At 37.7% G+C, this 26216-nt stretch overlaps 1 protein-coding gene across 1 annotated transcript; it reads right to left on the minus strand.

Annotated features, from left to right (window-relative positions):
• Window positions 1-740: 740 nt before the first annotated feature.
• On the minus strand, window positions 741-24943 carry LOC139734602 (tetratricopeptide repeat protein 13-like). Its single transcript, XM_071645386.1, has 18 exons — window positions 24572-24943; window positions 22261-22382; window positions 19225-19300; window positions 17941-18077; window positions 15960-16052; window positions 14464-14580; window positions 13521-13631; window positions 10855-10937; window positions 10307-10448; window positions 9194-9362; window positions 8733-8889; window positions 7690-7953; window positions 6766-6939; window positions 5620-5823; window positions 4825-4966; window positions 2514-2593; window positions 1454-1612; window positions 741-855 (listed from the first exon to the last, which is right to left on the minus strand). The coding sequence occupies exons 1-18, from the start codon at window positions 24930-24932 to the stop codon at window positions 741-743; spliced, it is 2706 nt and encodes a 901-aa protein (XP_071501487.1). The 5' UTR covers window positions 24933-24943.
• Window positions 24944-26216: the final 1273 nt, after the last annotated feature.

Genomic DNA, 26216 nt, shown 5'->3' on the forward strand with positions numbered 1-26216 from the left:
CCACATGTTAATACGCATGGAGTTTTGTTTTTTTTTTCCTTGTTCGACTGTGTATCTACTTCTTATCAGTGAAGAAAAAACAACAAACAAACAACCTAATGTATATTTACTGAACCATGAATATGAAAATATGATGGCGAAGTGTTAGGCATGAGACAGGACAAAAATATGTCTCAAAATGGCAAGAGAGGTCATTAAAACTGGTTTAAGGATTGCTCATTTAGCTGCACCCAAGGCTTTGTATTCTAATTACTACGTCTTCTACTACAATAAACAAAAGAAACATTAAGTTAAAAAACACACAGCGAGACCCACGCAATGCATATCTGCAGTTTGGCAATGCAGCAACAATTTCAAGACAAATATATCCTTGCATTAAAACAAGACAAAGTACAATGACCAGAGAATCCTAAGACACTGGGCAAGTCAACAAGTTTTTCAAATGCTGTGGCAGCAGTTAGCACATTTATACAAAACAGGTCCAATATTTCCCCTAAATGAAAACAGGAACACAGAATTGCACATGAAAGAGGAAAAAATTTAATATTGCAAAAAAATGCCATCCCAAGTACTAATATTCATTTCCATCGCCTGAAACCTACACATGTACAACAACTTGAGACACACAAATCCCACACTAAGTACTGAATGTTTTTGCAAGGCTGGAACTGCCAGCAGGTAAAAAAAAAAAGAAGAAAAAAATGTCATGAGAAATACTGCTGTCCCTTCCATATGCTGGTCTATAAACCTCCTGACTCACAGAAGTCTGCACCTACATTTAGTGTTTCTAGTATGGTACGCAAAGTTGGGAATGTTTCTGATACGAGTGCAAGGTCCCCCAGATTGAAGGAAGATCTGTGTTGGAGTAACAATCAGACAAAAATAGATTACAAACTAATTGGACCACTCAGAGGGAAAGAAAGAACAAAATGACATACCACTGCTCTGCACTCTGCCCCCATATAACTGAAAATCATAATTATTTACACAATAGGCAGTGATACGTGAATATTTGAGCAAAATGTAATTATCAATTGATCAATAGGACAACTGAAAATACTTCTTCTTTTTTTTTTTTTTGAAGAACAGCTACACATCTGCTTTTGGAAATGTATTATCGTTTGTCAGAGAGCGTAGTCCCCATTCCAACAGCATGATATAAATGCTGTCATTCTGTCTCCTGTCATTTATTTCCCATCAAAACTTCCCCAAAAACACAAGAACCAAACATGGCATGATTCAAAACAACTGCATTTTTTTGATATTGAAAGTTATTGGCAGCTCAATAATATGCACACATGCTCCCAGAAATCTAAGCATGGATGGGAATGTCCAAAAATCCTTTCACATGTTTACATTCATGTATTTAGTTTGTAACTCACCAAATCTCGGTCATAAATCTTTCAAGGATTTGAGATGAAAAAACACTGATGCAGATTCACTCATCACTCACTTTTTGATGTTCATCCAGCTGCGAGCCCAGGAGGCAAAGGTCTGTGGACTCCCACACAATATGGCCTCCAGGTCAACCAGTTTGTCCTTGGGTATACGACCTGTGACCTCGCGACCCAGGGCCATGATCAGACCCAGTGCCATAGTGTATGCCACAGAGCTGTGTGAGTGGAAACAAATAGCACTGATTGAATTCATTTGGAGAAAGAGCAATAAAGTGTCATGTGTGGCTTTTAAAGTGAGAAGATTTATCATCGACAACCGATCATCAGTCACTGTACATGAAACCCTCTTCTGCGGACATTGTACAGGAAACATATTGACAGAAAACTTACTCAAAATTAGATTAATTAATATTTTTGAGTTCAGAAGTAGCCTCAACAGCAGATATGGAATCAAATTCCGACATGGAATAACAGGGCTGCCAACTCTCATGCATTGAGCACGAGACTCACGCATTTTGGTCCTTTCTCACTCTAAAACTTTATTTCATTTGCATGCATTTCTATTGATCTCACTCATTTTGACTCCTAAATTATAGCATTGGCCTATGGGAGTCTCACTCTCAACTAGTTTCCAGTGTTGGCAGCCCTGGAATAATAATGTCAAACTACAAATTTCATATTATACATACAGTGTATAATCACAGGGGTATGCTGAACACACTGATATATTCAGTGATAAACCTAATCTACATGCATGACACACCATATTCATTGTGTGGAGTCTCATAATAAAGAGGTCAGATATAATAAAACCCTCTAAAAACGAGGCCATTAAGCAAGTCCCAACTCTTCATATTTCTTTTGTTTTGTACCCTGATATTGTGAGAACCTGACATAACATCTTAATTGTCATGATTTCATCATAATGAGGTTCCCATGTATTGTATTGAACAGAAAAGATAAAACATTGAGGATCACATTACAACAATGGGCAAGGCAATGGGATACAGTTTAAAATAAAAAGTAAAACAAATCAGAGCTGTGCAGAAAAACAGTACACTGAGAGTACTAGAGACCATTTTGCACCAATCTCTGTCTTAATTTTCATCTCCTCACCTTGATCCTCGGGATAAAGGCATGAGGTTGTAGAAATAGTAGATCATTGACAGAATGAGGTTGACAACAGAATCATGATCCTGAAAGAATAATGGCAGAGAATAAAAAGTACGAAATTTATCTTTCTGAGCCATCACAACAATATCACATGAGATATATATGTATAAATCCAACCAAATATATTTGTATCATACCATGTAAATGATAAGCACTTTATTGAGTAAAAGCAGAGAATTTATCAAATTCTCACATGCTATGTAATTGCTTGAAAATGTAGCATTCGCTAAAAAAAAAAGGAAAAAAACGATATCATGAACAAAAATTAATGTGAGGAATAAATCAGCACTAATTCGACTGGATTTGATACTGTAAAACACGATATTTTCGCGGTATGAAATTTTCGCAAATTGGAGCCGACGGCCTTTTTTTGCGGCATGAAATTTTCACCAGTTGCCTCCAACATTCAATGCATATAGTGTAGACAAGAACTTCCGCGTGCATTTCAATTTCGCAAATCTTGGCTCTCGCGAAATTCGTGAAATTAAAATGCACACGAATATTCCTCGTTTGATAGTAATATTTTCCCTCTCTGGCATGGATGATGTTGTGAATGCTATATAATCATATATGATTAATCGTATACTCAAACATCATTTACCCGCAGTCCCACCAAATAAGTTTGTTCAGTCACAAATGGTTAAATCATAGTTTTTAATGGTTTAATCATAGTTTTTAATGAAGACATATCCACTCTTTTCAAGAACCTCATTTACAAGGTAATTTCAAGAGAAGGTCTGTACAACCTTTACCTGCACATGCTCGGACTGTAACTGAGAACTGGCATATACACACAAACAACATAAACACACAAGCATTGACATACACGATATCCTAACCTTATCTGACCAGTAAGTACTAATGCATTTCATCAGACTTCCTTGCATTACTCCAACCATACTTTGAGTCTAATTATTTTTCAGTTTCCCTCAACATATGACACAGCTCTACCTGTTACTTTAAGTGTTCATAGAGGTAATGCTAATGATGTAAGTATGCACATAGTGATAACCATGAATAAATGTACAAACATTTAAAGTGCTATGCCACACCAAGTTCAAATTGACATTAACTAATAGTGTCAAATCAGACTGGTGAAATCTTCAGTAAAATCTGACATTTGCATACAATCACTTTATTGCTACCAATATCACTGTCTAATAAAAACTTCATATACATTCCCAATCTTAAACTCTACATAAATTTCTTCATTATGGGTGTGATTTGAATACAGCCACTACCATTATGCCAGTATCATTTTACTCTATTTCTCAAAGCCATCTTTTACATTTTAACAGTGTATAAACCACTGATGGGGCTACCCTGGGTAAAGAAGAAGACTGACTGACTGACTGACTGACTGAATAGTAAAATAAATAAATAAATACATGCATACATACATACATACATACATACATGGGTAATTCCGTAAAGTTGGGGCCCAAAGTGTGACATTTTAGCATAACTCAATACTAATTATGCTATACATATATTGTTAATAGGCTTTACATTTGTATTGAGACCATACATTTTCCTGGAAATTTTGTGCCATTCAGGCTCAATTTTGATGAAGTTATTAAAACGATATGTAATGGTGTCCTGTAGCATCGTGATAGTTAGAATCTGGTCCTAAAAGACAAATTAATGTAATTAGCTTGACCAAAATTTGATATAATATGCATAATTACTAGATTAGTCAGATAGCTAAATATCTTAACTCTCCTTTCCACAGTTTTACTTTTACAAGAAAATTACACAATGTGTCACTATGCACGCGGTGTCCACCAAATGTCACAAAAAAGGACACCGCATAGCATTGTGATACATTTTGTAATTTTTTTTAAAATCAAAACTGTGTACAAGAAATTCGAGATATTTAGCTATCTCATTCATATCTTGTAAATATGCATATTGCATCAAATTTTGGTCAAGCTAATTGCCATAATTTGTCTCTTAGGACCAAATGTTAAAATATCACGATGCTACAGGACACTATTACATATTGTTTAATAATTTCATCAAAATTGAGTCAGAATGGCAAAAAATTTCCAGGAAAATGTGTGGCCTCAATGCAAATGTAAAGCCTACAAATAATAAATGTATAGCATAATTAATATTGAGTTATGCTGAAATGTATTTTTTTAAAATATCACAATGCTACATGGACACTGCCCCAACTTCATGGAATTACCCACATACATTATGTTGACATTCATCCATACAGCATCATGCTGGAAACACAGGAGATTCTCACCATATCTTTGACCGACCCTGCAGCTTTCCTGGAATGCATCTCATCTGACAGCAGACCCCATATGTGATGAATCTCGGTGTGGTACTGCTCGCTCCGATACTTGGTGGTCAGGGTGTCGATGGAGAACATGATGTTCGTTGCCCTGTATGTCCGATTACACAGGACAAAAACTATGTCTCCCAGTGTGTTACCATGAAACGTGGTGTGGGGCATTTTGACAGACTGAACATACTATTTGTTCCCCTCATGTTCACACACCAGAGGAATCCATCGAAATAATACTTTTTTTTTTTTTGAAAATCAGTTTAAACTGAGATATTCAAAATAAGACACAAATCACTAAAAATCTGAACATGACACTCCACATTGTTACAAAATATGAATCATAGTATTTCATTTGACCAATGGCATCCTTCTGGTACTCAAGTACTGCATCATAGTTAATGGGTACCTGATATAAGTGATTAGACATTGTGAGTGCGTGTATGTAAACCTCCAGTATGCACAGCTTGAACCCCAATTTCGTTGACCTTATATGCCAACAAATGAAAAATCCTTCAAAAAATCCATAAAAATTCCCGGATCACTACCAAAATTGAATGAGGTGTTCCTTGTGTCAATATCGACTTTGTATGCAAGTTTCATTTTAATGTGTACACAACATTTTTAGGGTTATTTTGTAGACAGACAAACCAACGCAGATGATCATTTTACCTCCTCCTTCCTAGGCAGAGGTAATAAGGAAAACGGTGGAATGTTTGCCTGGATGTATGAAGATAAAATCCTCTAACTTACAATTCCCCGCTCAAGGAGAAAACTGCCCCCTCCAGATTGGCACTCCTATCCTTGAAGCTGTCCAGCCGTGTGGACACCATGAACCCTGCAGAGCGGTCATTGGTCACCTTCAGCTGATTGACCAGGAATAGGAGGCCCTCACATGACGTGACTTTGTCCAGATTGGCCAGCAGGCGCTCCTCCGAGCGGTCCCTAAGAGCAGCCCTGTAAATAGGGAGCAAGTCTAGTTTGCACTAGCAGCACGAAATTCTCTTTAGATGACGCGGCTTCTTAACCCGTTGAAGACGAGTCCCGAGAATATTTGGGCAGGTGTCTATGGGAAATGCGTGTTACAGCAAAGTAAGCCTGTCCTCAACGGGTTAAATGTCCTCAGTGTTGCTATTTTATCATATCATATGGGTTTGTTATGTATCAGTCAGTGACAGGATGAATATGACCATGTGATGGCAGACCATTCTTCAAACCATAAACGCTGATGAAGGGCAACAGTCAATCAACTGTAACAAAAACAACTCAACACAAGAATTCATTAATTTTAAGACTACTGGTAATGCACTTAGCATTATTTGAAGTAAGATGGAAAACCTCAGGTCGAAGGCAAATAATATGAGGGAAGACAAACAGAAATTTATGGACATTAAAGACAGATTGCCTGTGGGTGAAGGCACATTGCATTAACATCTCAGTGGCTCAATGTTTGACCTGGCCCACTTGCCCATGGCAAGTCTAATCTTGTGTTGGACAAGTGAATAAGACACACATTGAAAATGTTTGATTCTACTAAACAGACTTGGCAAAGGAAAATGTCTTTTGAATTCAAATCCAGAGAGGAATATGACAGGATATCAGAAAACTATACTGCAAAGTCTTTTGACATGTATTAGCCTTATGACTATTTACAGTTTTCTGAACACCAGACATTCATTTACATGCAGAATGCGTTGTTAACCTATCTAGAACATGACTTTTAGAGTGGAAATGGCATCTTCTTCTCAATGTGGTTTATGGGCAAGTAGCTTCCCCCTGTTTTGCAGACAGCATACAAATACATAAATTCACTCGTCCACAGGCAGTGATAGTGCTGACAGAAAGAAATAGAATATGATGCTGGCTATACACATGGCAAAAAAGTTTATTTGCTCTTACCCATGCTGCTGAACCATTCGCTTGGTCAGGTTGAAAACTGTTTCAAAGTATGACGAGTAGCGTATATTGTGATGCTGACCCTGTATCAAGTTCATGTGACTACTATAGCCAGTGTGGAAACTCACTGACGGCATGTGGTCCAACCATAAAACTGGTTGATCTGGATCAATATACCTAGCAAGGGTCAAAGTTATCGCAGAAAATTAGTAACAGGCAGCTATCATTAGTGAATGCAGCACATCATGAGAAGCATATACTTAAAATCATCACATAAACTTATTCTGGAACGTTACTGTTGTTGGGATGTTTTCTGTCTTTCCGTTTCACATGTTTTAGTCCAGTGTGGCCCATCGAAATCAGGATGTGTTGAACATTAACTATGCAGTACACTGGTGTGTTTCAGTAGTTACTGAGTTCCAGCCATATGCTCAGAGAACAATGCAATTCAATGCTCTGCTTTCACAGGAAAACCAAACCAAAATGTCACGGGGCCGTGAAAACATTCGAGCAGATAAACAGGCCACTGATCTCTCCTACACATTCAACATCATAAACTGGTAGGTCTTAACATGTCGAAATTCCGGTTGAAATTGGTTATCTTGTTTCCTCAAGAGGTTTAATGTCACGTAAAGACATCCTATTCTGCAACACACTTCCCCTGGTGTCATAGAAGTGCTTTAATAACAATTATGAGTCACACACTCACATGAACTCTGCTCCTACTACCCAGGATTCATTATGTTTCACTTTCACTTGCTTTGTTTCCATGTTATACTGAGATATGGGCAATCGCTTGCATGATTATGGTTAAGTGTTTTAATCTGCTTCCCCCCCCCCCCACGACATGTGAATATCACTGTGCATTCACTGTTACAAATTTTACTCTGATGAGAAATATAAATTGCAAATAAAAACTTTGCTAACCGCCTCCATTTCACGGCAATGTCCATTACATCCCTCCATCCGAATCTCTTTCCATTCCCGTTGCGGAAGTTCCGCCCGTGCTCCCAGTACTGCTGAATTGTCTGGGCGACTTCCAGGGATCCCAGCCCAAGGGCCAGGTGGGTTCGTTCACTCGGGAGGAAGCCATCAGCGCTGTACTGGGTCAGGCGACCCACAGAAATCGCTCGGCAGACCAGGGAATGAACCGACTGAGGGAGGTCCATATACTCCAGCAAATCGACATCACTGCATGGAAGGATCCCAAGAAGTGAAATAGTTTTAAGTCTCACCACAATACAGTTATATACTCCAAACAAGTCAAACTGGTTGGAATATCCATTATACCATGAGTGGTTCAATGAAAGAATTGTATGCAACATTCCACATTATTTAGCATACTATGAGCAGCTTCCGATATTGGTTCACTTCAAAATGGCTGAAAACAAAAAGAAATCAAATTTGCAATCACTCTGAAAAAGTCAATCAGAAAAGTTCTAGACCTACATGCTTCGATTGCAGCTGCCTTTCATATGTAACTGACTGACATTTTCTGCTTTTATTTCACAAAATCTTTTTTTTTATCATTCCAGTTAAAATTCAAGAACATGAGACTGGGAGAACAGGTATATTCAGTGATAGTTGTAAATAGTAGATATTTCAGCGAATGGTTGAGTAAATTTAAAAGCATACAAAAATATATAAAACTGGTATTTGAATGATACAAAGACTGTGACAACATTTGATCTTACCATGCGTCATACTTCAGAATTTAATGGAATCTCATTATCAATTCTGTCATTATGCTCGAACTTCTCATTGACGCATTGTCTTATCAAAATTAAGCACCTAAATGTCAGCAGAAACCTAATCTTTTGCTAAATTGCTCTTACACAAGTTACGGAAAGGCACTTTATTGCTAAGTACAGGAGGAAAAAAAGTTTCTCATATTTTCCATTAAATTTCATGCACATCCAAGAAGAAGGGGGGGAAGAATATGATACATTCCTAGAACATAATCATTTTACCTTATATCTGGACTTAGTCCTGCCATTTCTCTGTACCCCTCTGACTGAAATGGAAGATTTTTCACCCATCTGTCCTTCAAGTTACTATCCAAGTCTTGGTCCATACTATACTCATTAAAAGGGGTGTCCAAATGTGCATGGAGATACCTGGATAATTCTGCATTAAAAAGAGCAAACAATTTTGAATGCATCTTTTACGATTAAGTGAATTTAGAAATACTTCTCCATCTTTAAGACAATACATACAAACAAATAAAGTATACATGATATATCACAGAAAAAAATAATAATTGCCTTTGCGCATGCTATTATATACATACTCTTTAAGGGTCATCATACAGACGATCATACATCAAACCATAACCATCACAGAGTGACCTAATGAGAGGATATATCAAATTTAATGACCAAGCTGCAGAATGGAATGAGAACCAATCAAAACCAAACTTTTGACCTCTCACCTCTGATATACTTGACCTTTTCATACTCGAGCCAGCCCATTGAGACGTGAGTCTGGACCATGAGCTGTGTGACCGTCTTGACTGCTTCGTAGTACTGGCCCATGGCTACCAGACAGAGGCCCTTCATGTAGCGACACACCTCATTGCCCGGGTCCAGCCCAAGGCACATCTTTTGGGAGACCAAAGTAGCATGAACAGAGCAATAATTGGCTTTATGTCAATAACGATAATGACAATTCCAGGGTTCGTTTAAAAATAAGGCCATATTGCCTTCTCATTAAACTCTTCACTTTACTCTGTTTTTACAATATCTGTCACATTGTCATGTCATATTTATTCAGATTTTTGTCAAATCTTTATGTGTGCATGTTCTACTACATGAAAACAAATGAATGAAAGAATGATAAATGATAATGACAACAAATTGAGCAAAATGACAAATCAACAATGACCATCATGCACTGCCATCATCTTCATCTTTATCATCACCATGGCATCACCATTATTGTCTTCAGCATCATTATTTTCATTAATCATCCTCATCATCCTCATCATCAATAAAGTCATTATCTTCACAATTTATCAGCCATCATAACTATCAGCATTTACAGCAGCACAATCTTAGCAGTTTTATCACCTTACATGTATATACTACTTATAAACAAGCTGGATTTGGAGATGCTGTTATTGCTGACAGCACTTTATCGCTGTTTTGCCTTTTTCATTCTCATAAAAAATTGCTGCCAGTGTGACTTACATATACGAAAATCTAATGTTCTTGTTAAGTGTATCTCAAGTAGAATGATACACAAAACACACTTATCAATTGGGAAGAACTGGTTTCTTATTTCACTTCACATACAGACTGCACAGAATGTAGTGGTGACTAGCACACAATCTATAAAGCAACCACACATATTTAGACTTTCAAAGCTGTGATTCAAATCGTAAGAAGTACTGATCTGGAAGTATTCTCTGAAGAGAAATTTAGAGAGTTTGAAGCAACATAAAACATTTGTGTATTCCAACTCACACTGAAAAACCATCCCGAACAAGGGCATTCCTCTGCCTAATATTTGAACAACTGACAAGTAGAGTTGGAAAGACAGGTACCTTGTAGTCGCCCAGGGCTTCCTTGGGCTTGCCAGCGTGGTAGAGCAGTGAGCCCCTGAGCTGGAAGGAGGGAATGTGTTCGGGGTCAATGTGCAGAGCCTTGTTGAAACAATCCAGGGCTTCGCGGTACTCCCCAAGCTCTCTGATCACAAACATGAGAGACAAGACTACATTAACCCTTCTAATAGCTCAGCCTTTTTCTGCCATGTTGAACAGCTGCTGGCATTCTTTAATATGCAAAAATAACCTTTTCATATGGTTGCATAAACTGTCTAATGCTGCCTCTAGAGCTCTAACTATATTCCCTCTCTTTTGATATTAGATTTGCCAACAAGAGAATAAAAAGGCAGTACATGTGTCAATTAGTGTTTAAAACTTCCTAATATTTAATGAAAAATTCTACTTTTCATCCAAAACTGTCACAGCATATTATATACATGCATTAAGTCATTGCAGAAGCAGTCATACCCTATTTGCCATTATGTGTTTGATTGGTTGATGGCAGCTATCTACCAAACTCTCCCTACTTGCGCGCTCAATGTCCTTACCTGTATGCATGGGCCATACTTCGCAGGAGGTCAACATAATCTGACTTTAACTCCAAGGCCTTTTTATAAATCCTGATGGCTTCCTATGATAAGAGGTAGAAATTGGGAAGTATTAAAAACATGTCAGATAGCTAAAAAAAAACCAACAACCAAAAACAAACAAACAAAAAATAACCAAAGAATAATGATAATGATAAAAAATAAAGTCCAGCCATATCATTCTCCCTCATTCAAAAGAAAACTTAACAAATCATAATCAATGCGCACTGTTAATGGAAATAAATCAACAAGAACAGATGGTGATACATGTATTTTCATTCTCAAAATACCACTTAAGTATCTTCTGAAGAGATTTCGTTTTGTTTTATTACAATTCAAAGCTACTACACAATAGGGAATAAATCAACAAGAACAGATGGCGATACATGTATTTTCATTCTCAAAATACCACTTAAGTATCTTCTGAAGAGATTTCGTTTTGTTTTATTACAATTCAAAGCTACTACACAATATTCATTTCAAAAAATTAATACGTCTAAACTCTGATGTATGACTGAGACAAATTCAACAGACAAATTGACAATTTCTTGACAAGAAATATATACAGAGCATGTTTAAGAGATGGTATAGCTTTGGTTGAGAGGGGCTTCAGGTTTCCAACTTTTTTGGTAGATAATGAGGAACATACTATGAAATATTAAAGAGCGTACAATTCTAAGAGGAATTTAAAATTCATTAGATGAAAAACTGATATTGAATGGCTGAGATATCCAGAAACAAGGAAGTCCTAATAACAGGTTCGACCCATTTATTAGGACCACTTTGCTTTACTTTGTTTTTGGATATCTCAGCCATTTCAAAACCAATTTTCATCAAATAAACTTTGAATTCCTCTTTGAATTATGTACTCTTTAATATTTCATGAGTGGCTTCTAATTATCTCACAAAAAGTTGAAATGTGAATCCCCATTTTAACCATCACTATACCATTCCTTCAAGCACACAGCTCTGCTTTAAACTTTGTATCTATTTCCACTTCTCCGTTCCTATTTCCCTTTCATGTGAGTTTGCATGATTTTGTTCTTATCAAAATGTTTGAAGTAAATCAAAAAATGTTCATGGGACATCAGACATGTAAAAAATGAACATCAGGAGAGCTTTGTTTACATTTTCTTTAAACTCGTTGAAATATAATATGGGAAGTTGTCGAGTGCATGAAATATGCAGGGCTTGGCACATCATGTTTTATGTTGTTGCTTTTAAACAAGAAATACATTGTATGCCAAACAAGGCCAGTAAATGATAAATAATCTGTATGATCTGCAGGCACATACAGCCTTATGTCACCGTCACAGAGTGACAATACTTCTCATGAAGTACCCATACATGAATGTGTGCTGTTTATCACAGACTGATGCAGATATGCCATTATGTCAAAAGCCATTAGACACATAATTTAAAGCACTACACTAGCCGTCCCTTTTCAGAACACAGTGTGTTTTGCTGTGTATAAAAAGTGTGGATGCTGTATCCTGTGTTACACACTCCAAAGAAGTTAGTTACTGTGGATAAACTGCTTGAACGTTATCCAGTCACATTTTTGCTTTCTCCCTGAAGTTTTGTCACTGAAACCATTTTCTTTTTTTAGCCACCACTCTACGATATTCCAGTCTCGTGAGAGCTACAGGATTTGTGCTGATGCCCCAAATGCATAGAACCAATTGAAAGTATAATGTGCACATTGCATGGAAACACTGCTTCAGGCACAAAGAGCAGTGTATTAAAGGACACTAAAATAATGAATGAGCAATAAGTACTTTAAGACCATATTTTACTTCAAGTAGTACATTAACATTTTTTCCCCCATAGACAGCTGATAGGTGTTACATCTAGACCTGAAAGCTGACGAAATGTATCACAAATTAATGCATGGTGTAACAATGAGGCGACCTCTCACACAGAAGGGAATTGCTTGTGAATTATTCATAACACAATTGCACCCACTGCAATTTTTCATAAAATAATGGACTACTTTACGCTAGTAATCATCAAGTAAACTTTCTGTTAGCAGATCACACAACGCAATTACATAAATCACAGTACAGTTAAGCCCAGGCCAGGGCACATTAACTCTTTATGTGCCATGGTGTAAACCCCCTGTGTGCCACATTATTCTTGAGACCACAACGCAGGCATGCTTTGGGAAAACATTCTGCTCTTCAAATCTATGTCCGTTCAATACCTTTTCATTACGCAGATCATGAAATGAGCAAAGTTGTAGGGAAAATACCAAGCTTTCCTTTGATACAGATTGTATGACAAATCTATGATCAATTTTCTTTTAAATGATCTGTAGCTACATTATTGTAGAGGCATGACTTTTGTACACAAAACAGTGCCTGAAACGTAGAATTTATTCGTAAATCCAGTTGGGAACACCACTTGTCAGACGATCACCACATAAAATGCAAGCTACATGTGACAAGAATGGAATCCCGAGAAACGCTTTCATTGTACTGTGGCATTTGGCCATTCATTGATCAGTTAGGGCGGCTTTGTGCGTTTGAGAAGAATATGCGAAGTTCGCAAGTCGTTGACTGAGTCGGGCGTGCGAACTTGGCACATAAAGAGTTAATAGCTCTAAATTGATATCACACTGCACTCACATGAATTTTACCCTGATGGTAGAGGGAAAGCCCTAGCAGATGCATCACGTCCACTTGGTTATTGTCCCGCTTCACAGATTCCATCAGGTCCTTCATTGCAGCAACATATTTCTGGGGAAAAACAAACAAGAACACTGACAGGCATGTAGGGTAGCATGATTTTATATTGCCCACAATATCCTTCTGGATAAAACATTTCTAGGGTGGGGCATGACATCTTATCCAGGGCTGCACACAAACCAATTTCTTCTACTGGTCCGACCTGTCTGTCGGACCAGTACAAGTAGGTGCCCAGTTTTTCCATTTTTTACTGGTTAATACCTCAAAAAGTTACTGGTCCGACAGTGATTTTTACTGGATAGGGATCTTCGGACCAGTGCCAGTGTGCAGCGTTGTCTTATCTTCAAACAACATCAATGGCATTATTGAACCTACCAATAACAACAAAATAGTGTTAATATTCTGCATAATTAATAACTTTGCAGATGCTTCGGTGAGCAGGATGACACAGTGTTGTAACAGGATAGACACTTGTCTCCAGGAGACGCAAGATTTTGCTGAGATCATGAAGGACGAAGACTGCTGGAAAGAGCTTATCGATGGATCTCAGCTCTACCCAACTTAGATAGACAGATAGATAGATAGATAGATAGATAGAAAGATATATTGATTGATTGATTGATTGATTGATTGATTGATTGATTGATTGACTGACTGATTGAAATGGGTAAGTTCCACAGAATGAATGCACTGAGTATGACTAGGAACTTCTGCAATTGCAAGTTTCCATTAGATCTTGTGTTCACTTCCTGTTAATTACTGCACTTCAGAAAGGTCAGTGAGGAATCTCTTCTTATAGACCTAAACCAATGCAGAGGTCACTGAGCTGATTTTCAATATGGCTACAATATAGAGATCAAGAAACAGGCAATGAAATACATACCTCCTCTTTGAACATCATGTATCCGCGATATTTGAAGAGTTTTGCCGTTGGCCGCAATTCAAGGGCTTTTGAAATGTCAGTGTACGCTTCCCTGTTTCTGCCCTGGGTGGTGAAAATCTTCCACAAAACAAATGCGAGAACAGGAATGTTGACAGGCAATCCATCAAAGGTACCAGTTTACAACATACAACATCCCCCTAAAATCCTTGAAGTCAAGGACAGTGAGGTGACATATGGCAGTGAATGTACCACTCTTTATAATATCAAAACTCCTTCATTCATAACAGGCAAAATGGTGATGCAGCGTAGAAGCTACATCCATCAAATTTTTCTGTTTTATTTGTTGCTTCATCCTCTAATTGCATGCATACATAAGATTGAAGTGTTCAATGGTAATTTGTGTTATGGAATATAACTATATCATCATCATTATCATTGTCAAGATCATTACTGTCATTACAGTTGCTGCTGATTCTTTTATCATTACTTTTATTATCGTAATCATCATTATTATCACAAATTTTAGTTATCATCCATAACATCATGACTGGTATGCATGGTTAGTACAGCATGGTTTCATTAAAAGGCCATGCAGAAAAAAGGCACAGGTATTTGTCCCCTCTTTTACAATGTCAATGTTTTGTCACTTAAGAAACTTGAGTCTGGTAGATGGAGGTCTCGTGCAGTGCTGAGAGGGGTTGTTTTTTTTGTGTGTGTGTTTCTTTCTTTTTTCATTCACACAGTCTCCCAGCATGTATGCCCTTTTGTGAACCTTTGGCAGTTTCTACAGTGTCAATACACATGAAGTTTACTTCAATACAAGGGTTGCTTGTGAAGGTGACGAAAATGTTTGCCACGCTACCACAAAACATGAACATGTGCGTGCACAAACTCTGTTATCATCCAGACATCCTATACACACCTCATCACAGACATATTACCCACTCTGACCCACTCTGATAAAGAGGTTGATAACACAGTCAGCCAACGTGGCCGTGTATTCAAACAGATAATCATGATACAACAATGATCTGAATAACTGGCAGAAATGAAACTAAAGGCTCACTGCATATATACCCTCCTACTTGTAGAATGCTGCAGGCCTATAGAAGCGGGGTGAAATGACACTATTATTTCCTGTGCACTTTGATGATTTTTACGATGTGTTATTAAAGTGTATGATTATAATTGCTTTTTTCTCTCTCTCTTTATTCTTATCTCTTGTACATGGTTGCTACTTTTAAATGTTACATATATATGCTGAATCAATCACTATCAATATGCATTTTCTTATATGATTCAGGTAATTATTGATCATGAAACTTTGTGACTCACTTCCACCAGATCACAATATGACAATGCAGTCCTACAGAGAACAGCACCTCACCACGCCTGTAGAAATGTAACCTTACCTACTTGTGGTATTGACAGGAAATTACCAAACTCAGCCTAACGAGAAACAAGTACAGATAGAGGCCAAGTGTCATCATGCCTACCTCTGCTCTCTTTTCCCAGCTAACAGGGTTTTTGGGGTCAAGCTCAATGGCCTTGCTGAAGTCCTGTATGGCTAAAGCAGCATTCACTGGATGCTGATGGGTGCAAGGAACAAGAACATGACAAGAAAATAAAACAAGCAAAGTTCAGGGGAGAACAGCATGTGGAGGCCCACATAGAATAGGAAAACTTTTCTTTAATCATATCGCCTCAGTAATGACAAAACTTGATTTTTTTTTCAAAATATTAGGAGATATGGATGAGACAGCAACAAACTCTTTCTGAAACTAATACATTACTATTGCTACGTATTTTTTCCTAAAATGATGCTAGTATCGTAAATAATGGTGCAGAAGATGACTACTGAGCGACTAAAGAGTTTCACATCTTTATCATGGAGAAGAAAGATGTGCTTGCTTTTCTTGAGAAGGTAAATGAATGCCAGAACACAATACAAAACCTATGGGATGCTGACTTTGTTTTAAGTCAGAATTGACACTCCTCCTATTTATCGCAGATTTACACCATGAAGTTAATCACCATACTTGTCATCTCTGCTGAAGACAATTTCAGCAAAAACTGAATGACAAGGCTGCGAATGTACATGAAGAACTTATCAAGGTCAGCTAGCTGGGGGTACATATATGGTAAAATTACTGTAGTAAAGATCATGTCAGTTTTCACATATAACTCTGTGTGTGTATAACTCTTAGGGAAACTACTATTAAACAAACACACATGGTGCATATGGGCTGCTTATATCAACATGGTACTCTTTTAACAGCATGTTCAACTCCTACTTAGAGAACAGTGGGAACAACAATTCGGTCGGGTTGCTTCTGACCTTCAACCGTGTCCAGCTTAGGAGGCAGCTGGTGGGATCTCACGGGAATCGAGAGGTTTGTGATTCAAAACAATAATATAATCACAAAGACCTGTAAAAATTGTAAGCTCATGGAACCCAGCTAGTGTTTCCACCATGCTGTGTGAATGAATACATGCTGCACAGTTGATGCACAAACCAAAAATGAGCAAAAACATGAACTTCTTGAATAAACTGGAAATGATTTGTGATAATAAGTTCATATGAAAACATTCATTTTGAATAATTCTCAGTTTATTCACAATGCTATAATTGTTCCCACACTGAATTTGTACCTTCTGTATGTGAAGGAGAAACCTGCCTGAATTCTATCTGTTTTGAGGGGGAAAGGTTTATAAGCAGCATATCAATTGAAGTTTCTGTGCCCTATCATTAGCATATTTTCTTTTCTCTGCGTGCACTTGCTTGCAGAAAATAAAGTAATTCCAAATTCAATTTGCCCTTATTTCTTTCTCTATCGAACATTATTGTTTTGCTTTAAGGTAATGAATCTAGATAAAGGATATCTATGAAATACTAAATTTATTTCATCATACAAGAATATCAAGTGTACATTACTCTCAAACAAGCCAAAACACTCATATAAAGATACAACAAATGCACAGTAACCGCAGACACACATTACAAATGAAGTAACTGAAATGAAGAGTGTGCATATAGAGTTGCTCAGAAACTTAATTTAACTTCATTTCTTTTCAGGAACTTGCTCTGAAAACAGTATCCACAGTTGTACAACTGTACAGAAAGTCTGACTGCCCATGTAACAAGCAAAGAAATGTGAATGGATCTGATATGGAGAACAAGAAAAGAAAAGATCACATTTGAATGTAAATCACTTTGCTGTATGCTATTTTCTTGCCTTTGCCATGCTGAGGTAGAATATCAATAATATTCAAGAAAACAGTCATACCTAGTAAATATAATGTGTAAGTGAAAGAACGATGAACTTGCTGAGAGCTCTGTATTATGGAAGGGTTAATGTGGGATGGGGGCCCCCAAGTATGATTGTTTGGGCACAGTAATAACCAACAGTCAGCCGGTCTTCAGTCCAGCTAAACAAGATTTCATCTATGACACTGACAGCTACACATGTATCTCACCTGGAGACCCATTCTGGCATAGGCCACAGCCCTTGCATGGTATGCCCCAACAAACTTGGGATCCCTCCCAATGACAGTCGTCAGTATATCCACTGCCATATGCTCTCGTCCAGTATTCAGCATAACAATGCAGTAACCTACCAAAAGAGATTTTTTTTTTTTAAATAGCATCAAAATCCTATGCTGATATAAATCATAATCTATAATTTTGTCAGGTCCGATTTACCTTCTATCAGTGCACGATTTTTAATTGAAAAGAAATGAATTTATTTCTCACAATTCATGACAAAACCTAATACAATACATATCACGGGTCAAAATCATCAGATTACAATTCAAAACATAAAACATTGTAATTGCCACAAAACTACAATGTAAATTTTATGCTTGATATCAGGGCAAATCGACAACACAAGGCTATCTGTGAGTAAGTGACAGCACCACAGCTTAGGTCCATCACAAATAAAAGTGTGAATGTTCCTTCACACTCATCCTTCTCACAACACACTACTCATATCCTTCACATGAAGATGTACCTTCAGAATGGAACCCTGTTGACAGCAACAAATAATGAATGAAACATTGCAATCTAATCTGTCAATCCACTGCACCTAAAACTATCAGCCAACTTGAGGATATGAAGGTGATGTCAAATTTTGTTCTTAAATGGTCATTTGTACTGGGAAAGCACAAAAATTCTTTTTCTTTCCTTAAAATTTTTCAAAAGAAATCAACTTTTTTATTTTTGAAGATGAGTGGGAACATAATGTGTCTTTAGCATATAAAGCAGAGTAATGAAAAATGGTTTCTTTTCATTAGAAACTGATGAATGAATGATGCAAACTTTATTAATGCAATGGTTGAGTGATAACACAAGACAAAGTGAAATACTTACGGATCATCATTTAATGACAAATTGACCTTACAGTATGTTATCGTAACTCTCTTCCAATTTGCCTGGTTTTACTATAAAAAAAAAATCTTTCCCAATCAGTTGCTGTAACATCACTTCCTCCTGATTCTTTCCTTCACAAATGAATTCTCATTCACAAGTTAATTCATGTCAAAAATTCACCCAAAACACTGCTTCAAGAATCTACAACACACTACCTCAAGCTGAAGATGCCCATTCCTCATTTGAAGAAATATGGGGAAGACAATGTGATAAAGTCTTTGCCAAGTGATATGTACACAAGACTGGTTATTACTGATACAGTTGTACCACTTTATTCTCAATATCAAATACCATTTCTTTTGTGATCCTGAAAAGTTCTATTGTCTTACCAAGGAGGTAGTCCTGATCCGGGTCGCCACTTGGAAAAGGTACCATATCTTCCTTATGTAGAATTTTGGCATAAATCTGCCTCGTAGAGAAAAAGAAGAAAAAATTACACTGTAGAGTAAGAAATCATCATGGCATGAAAATTTTGCTGATCACCACTGGCATTCAATGTACATTGTATATAGTGCAGACAAGAACTTTTGTGTGCATTTTAATTCAATGAAACTTGGCTCTCAAAAAATTCATGAAATTAAAATGCACATAAAAAACTTATTGATTTACAATAAGTATAAATGCAAAGATATACAGATAGTGAGGGATAGTGCTCAGAATGATGACATGATTTATCAATAAGTATGTATACTCAGTACAAACATACATATCCCACAATAAGACAATTGGTGAATCAATACTTTAGATGAAATCAAAGCCATGGCAGTATGTGGTATTACATCAAGCCTCGGCATTGGTGTTGGACAGATGGCCAAGGGCCACCATTATTCTAGAAATTATGTTTTGGTGGCCAAATTTGGCCATCAAAAAAGGCAAGTGTGTTCCTAGTTTTTATGAGTTATTCTCATAAAAAAGGGGTGAATAGCATGTGGCTCAGTGCTTGATAACTCCATGCATTTAAACCTTCTTGCCATGATCAGTGATGCCATACATGTATAACCCATATCACCTCTAGTCTTCACAGCCATTTTTTTTTTTTTTAATGGGTGAATTCAGCCAGACTTTTTCTCACTATCAAATGCCAAAGCCAAATCTTATCTATCTGAAGGTAGTAAAAGTATATGCCCTTCTACTAAAATTAATGCTCTTGGGCAATCCAAAGTGTAGAATGCCCGATAGAATTAAAGCTATGGGACATGAACAGCATTGTAAGTTTTTGGATTTGAGTTAGATGTTAATGTCACTCAAGCCTAGACAGGCTGCAAATATAAAGCAGAAGAGAGCTCACGAAAAATATACTTCAGAAAGCATAACTTCTATTGACCCTCCCACTACGGGCTTAGCTGAAACCATTGTCCCATTCATAATGCTGTAAATCCAAATTCTGTAAGCGTGCAATACTTCTTAGTCACAGTAGGGCCTATATGTGGTATTTGAAGCACTAGCTTTGTCCAAACTGCCAATTTTCATATAATCATCATGGTATATGGTCTTATTCTATTGTTTCATTAATTCTTTTTATTTCTCATAATATTTCTTTATTTCGGGCCACCATCATTGAAATTTGATGATTTTGGTGGACCAAATGGGCTATCAAAGAAAAAGCTGGTGTCAAGTCTTGGGTAGGATTAATGATTCCATTGCACTAACCTTGATAACCAACAAGGGAAATAACAAGATAAAAGCTTACAATCTTCAAATGAAAAAAACAAAAAGACATCTAAAATACACTCTAGTATCTTAAATAACTATTTACAAGTTAAAATGTTCAAGTACGTACAGAAGGAGGACTAAGACATTTGCAAGATCAAGTTTGTGTGATATCCATGAGTTGCACTTGCAATGCTATGCAAACATGTGGGGATTAGACATCTTAAAATTTTTACATGTGACTAAATTTACAAATAGCACCAAACTTGGCAAATTCACAAAAACGTAAACCCCACAAATTACATGGCATGCATCGACAGAGCACATTCTACCCATATACAGGATATTGCATGGCAACAGAGGATTATTTATATTCATTCCTCCTCAACCTGCCATGAGACATCACTTACTCATCCTTGGAGCTATAATTCATAAACTCAATGGCAATGGGCTGATATACAGGACAGTGCTCAATGTCATACAATAACTCTCAGAAAATCCAGCAGCAATGAATCTGGTCAATGCAATCATACTGATAAAAAAACAACAACAAAAACATGGCTTTGCCAAATGGATTGTGAACAGTAGTATAATGAATCTTTGGAGTCTGTGTCAACCTTGATGTGAAAATTTCATCATAAAGCTAACCACGACACAACAGGACTCTTCAGTGCCTGAAAGGGACCCTGAAACTGAAAGTTACAGCGGAGCAGAGCAGGCATGACAAGCGTGATCATGAACAATAGATGAATGTGCATCAGGAAGATCTGCCTCACTCATAGGTTTGTGCATTCCCAGCATTTTCTCATCATTATGGTAGTTCATTTGTGCCAATTTTGACCAAACTGCTAATTGTGCAAACACAAAATATCTCAGATAGTGAGTTTGCCAGGGTATACAGACAAACAAAATGTTAATAATTTTTTTTTTGCATATTATTCATTCCAGTAGTGCAGATTTGTGGCAGGAAAGAATACAAGTATTTAGCATTTTTCATGGTTGACCCAAACAGGAAAATACCAATATCTCAAATAAAAAAAAAATAAAAAAAAAACACCTATAGAGCATTTTCCCAAAATATTCATGTGGAGCATGACATAACCACTGTAGATATATATTGAATGTAAAGGGGTTTGGTGGTAACATAAGGGAGATATGCATTTAATAAGATGAATCTTGATGAGTTTTTATTCTTCACTTTGCACAGTGCTTCAATGAACATTACAAATTCACACGCTTTACTGGATTGAATATTAATTGCATCCTATTGCCGAGCTTGTATAGCATATATGCCCGCTGTACATACATTATATATTCGGGAGATATATGCAAAGATGAATCTTGATGAGTTTTTATCTTTCACTTTGCACAGTGCTTCAATGAACATTACTAATTAAAGCGCTTTATTGGATTGAATATTAATTGCATCCTATTGCCGAGCTTGTATAGCATATATGCCCGCTGATATATCATTATATATTCGGGAGATATATGCAAAGATGAATCTTGATGAGTTTTTATTCTTCACTTTGCACAATGCTTCAATGAACATTACAAATTCACACCCTTTATTGGATTGAATATTAATTGCATCCTATTGCCGAGCTTGTATAGCATATATGCTCGCTGATATATCATTATTACATCATGATAAACCTTGGTTCATGGAGAGAAGGACAGTGAAAGAGACAGAGACATAGAAGCAAAGTGCTCACCCTGATTTGGGTGATGGGAATCTCATTGTTGGCTCCGAGGCCACCCAGCTCCGGGAGCTTGGCTCCACACAACCCCAGGAGTTCTCCTTCCTCCTTGCCACCTCCCAGTGGATCCCCTCCTCCTGGTAGCAAATGAAGAGAAAATAGTGGTGTCAGGAAGTTTACAAACTTTGGTAAGCACCCCACAATGCATAACATTCAATCAACATTGGCATTTATACTCTTTCATTTCTATACTTCCTTTCTGATCATCATGTGATACAAAAGCTCAATAGATTTGACATTAAAAAAAAAATCACTTGATGCAAATCACTGTGAATACAAAATTGACCGTCCACTCATTGGATCAAAAATACAAGAAATAGCACCAAGTGACAATTACCAGCTTCAAATGCCCGAAATGAATTCTGACAGGGCTTGTGAGCTGTGATGACAACATGCACAATATCACATCAAGGTTATCTTCACAGCCGTAATGGCTTCTTGTGTTTTGTGGGGGGGGGGGGGTTATTTGTTTGTTTGTTTTTTTACAATGAGTGTGACACTTTCAAGCAGACACATTATTTGTACACATACCACTTTAAAGTACTGCTCAGTTTTGTAAAACAATTCTTGTAATATGCCAAATTATTGACTTACTGTGTATAGATTCTGGTTTCGATCTGTTCAACACTTGTCTATAAGAAACAGCCTTGTGAACTGCTCATAGCTTATGCTTTATTAATAGTTTTAAAAACATAGAATGAAGAAACATGGTTATCTTCCACACAATGCAGTCAATGACACACTTTCAACTTCTCTGTATTACATGATTTGAAGATTGTATACTCATAGTCAATCCCCAATCTTTAATGATTTATGAAAATCTTTAGATGATTAAAATCATCAAATGCTACATCATACATATATGATCTATCTCTGAATCTATCCTACCAGTCCATCCACAATGTACCACCCGCAAATCTAGCTTTCTCTCTTTCTCTCTAGATCAATCTAGATGTAGAGAGATTTATAGAGAGAAAGGGAGGGGATGGATTCTAGTCAAACCTGTCTATAGCGCCCACCCGAGGGAGATGAAAAAAAGAGGTCATTATAAATAGGTGGCCACTAAAGACAGGCTCTTTTGCACGCTTTTGCCAAGTCTTAGAGAGAATTGTTTTTATTGGCTGTATAGGGCAGGTGGTCGGTATAGACAGGTGGTCCCTAGCTATGTATAGGATGTACAAATGTAGGTTTGACTCTATAGATTGTGTACTGTATCACACACAATTTTTTAAAGATCGAGTAGGCCCTACAGTCACCTACAGTGGCCTCTAGATCTGGTATGCATGGCAGTCTAATCGCTTGCCCTGTTTGCCCGCCTCCCACATCATTTGCATATATGACCCATGAGACATTTATGCACTGATTCACTGTATTCTTCTGAGCTTTGCCATTTTCCCCCTCCCTCTTCTTCTGTCACTCAGTCTGTGTAATATCCATTAGGTTTATCATGATGAATACATCTATCAGATCAAATGCAGCATGTGGATGACCATAATTATTCACCAGTGCCTGGCTGCTAGAGCAGAGGTTGCCGTGTATCTACTACCTAGTATGTCCTGTGTTTATTACAATCAAGTAGTCCGTACAGTGCAGTGCATACAAATACATGCCAGGCAATTCATTGGCTTTGGCCACATTAATATTGCATTTTAATCATTCTGTGAACATTTTAATCAAGGATGTGTTTTAACAGGCTACATGAGACTGGATTGATCGGCCCTGTGCCGCGTGTGTGGTTGACTTCCCCGCTAGCAGAGGTGTTGTCTTTCTGTGACATGGATTTTTATCTAGCCTGTGACTGGCTAGCGTTAGACATTAAGTATATTACATTTTTCTTTAGAACCTACAGGCCCCGTCACACTACAGCGAATGCCCAACGAATGCCAAGCGAAAGCCCAACGAATTCGAAAATGTGAAGACAATTTGCATGTCTGACGTTCTTCGAATTCATTAGCTATTCATAGGGATTCGCATAGATACGCTGGAGATTTTGGACATGTTTAAAAAATAAAATCGGCTCCAGCGTATCTCTGCGAATCCCAACGAATAGCTAATGAATACAAAGAACGCCAAACATGTTACGAACTATTCTAGTATTACCAATGGATGTTAACATATCTTCAAATTTTCAAATTTATTGGACATACAGTACGTTGGGCATTCGCTGTAGTGTGACGGGGCCTTTACTGTCGACTGACACTGTTGATATATGCCGGAATGTCATCAGCAACAGTACTACAAGAACACAAACAGAGAAGATACTCACTTCCGTCAGTACACCCTGGTAATACGGAGATCCCATCTACTGTCACGTCTTGAGTGGCAAGCAAAATGGTATGAGGTACTTCGATCTCCACATTTTCCGACACGATCATTTTCTCCAAGTCCGCTATCCACTTTTGCAGCTCATGAGCGGGCAGCGGTGTGGCGTCATAATCTACACCGGGGAGTCCCGTTCGCCCTTTGCCACCACCGCCACCGGAGCACTGGAGCTGCTGCTGCTGATGTGTGTTCACGTTTGGTGCAGCAGGCTTGTTTCCGTTTAAATGAACATGGAAGTTGATGTGAACCGGAGCATGTGCACTTTCTTGGTGCTGCTGGGCAACTGATACTTTGACAGCTTGCATTTCCCTGGTCAATGCAAGTAGAATCGACAAGAGTTTTAAATTATGCAACAGCGGCTGCTTTTTAAAGGTCGCCATCCTACAACCTCAGCTCAGTCTGCTAGCTTGGCCGGCCTGTAAAGCGGTCGTTTGGTGTCGAATGTCTGATGCATGCAGCATGTGATACGCCGTACGTACGAAGGGTACTGTACCGCACAGAATAGAGGTAGATAAGACAGCACACGCATCTCTCACCGATCAGTGGCATCCGTGTATCCAGTCTGGGGGTGCCGCGTTTCGGAGGAGTTTGGTATGTCTCCCTCTTATGTCAGGTTTGTAGAGGGATCATAATCGGGAGCTCTGTGTTTTATGTCGGGATTGAGGACACCGGTCCCCAGGCTATACACAAAGGGCCAGACTGGACTAGCACCCTACTGATACAATGGACTACAATAGCCAACCAGCATCGAGCTAGCGACACTCACCCGTAAGTGCGTAAACATTTCTCTCTTCAGTCCAGGGGGACATTAAAAAGAAACAAAATCTCTTTGCTTTGTAATGCCGACGACCCACATTACCAACATAAAACTGTAACCGTTGCCATGCACAGAGTTCGGCCTAATCATGTTTTTTGGCATAATTTTTGACGCTTCAGCATGTAGCTTTATGTTACGCAAATTTTTGGGATTTTCTAAGCACAATCCATCATTTTGCCGCTTGTTTGTTTGTCAGCCAATTGGTCGACAGCATTAATGTTGATCCAGAATTGTGTTTGTTTGTTAGCCGATTTGGTGAGATAATTGCTTTTTTTCTTTCTTTCTTTCTTTTCCTTCTTTGATGATAATATAGCATCATTTCATCGCAAGCATAATTTTCGGCCGCCTGTTACTAGTTTCAGTACAATCCCATATTTTTTAACGCTGCAGCTTATGGCCACACTGGTGAGCATCTTAACCAATCACAATTATGTTCCTTGCTTGAGTTTTCAACTCGATGGTAACTTTTTATTTTTCACCAGTGTACGGATCTTTAGATCTGACATTTTGATGGCCTGATCAAAGAATTTATTGTAATGGCCCGAAATAAAAGGAAGTATAACAATCCATTTTGAATCTTAGTTGGCCGATCGGGGCACTAAAGAATATTAATAACCCTTTTGGAAATAACTATAAACCTACTGCGTGGCTCGACAATAAATTTGCAATGGCCCGGTCCACCGCTAATGTCGAATCCTGCTTTATAAGATATTATCTGAATTGATTTAATTAATATCTTTCAAAATAAGATGACAAGTTGGTTTTACTTTGA

This window comes from Diadema antillarum, unplaced genomic scaffold, assembly GCF_040938485.1.
Source record: "Diadema antillarum isolate AM-2024a unplaced genomic scaffold, OU_Dant_1.0 seq00000533_RagTag, whole genome shotgun sequence".
NCBI classification, from domain to species: Eukaryota; Metazoa; Echinodermata; class Echinoidea; order Diadematoida; family Diadematidae; genus Diadema; species Diadema antillarum.

What these genes read in the sequence shown, in the direction of transcription:
- LOC139734602 (XM_071645386.1), bottom strand. Translation starts at nt 24,932, where the DNA reads ATGCAAGCTGTCAAAGTATCAGTTGCCCAGCAGCACCAAGAAAGTGCA. An exon ending in CGAATGGTTCAGCAGCATGG is followed by an intron (nt 5,824 to 6,765) that starts GTAAGAGCAAAT and finishes CCCTATTTACAG; the next exon opens with GGCTGCTCTTAGGGACCGCT. An exon ending in AGCTGGATGAACATCAAAAA is followed by an intron (nt 856 to 1,453) that starts GTGAGTGATGAG and finishes ACTCCAACACAG; the next exon opens with ATCTTCCTTCAATCTGGGGG.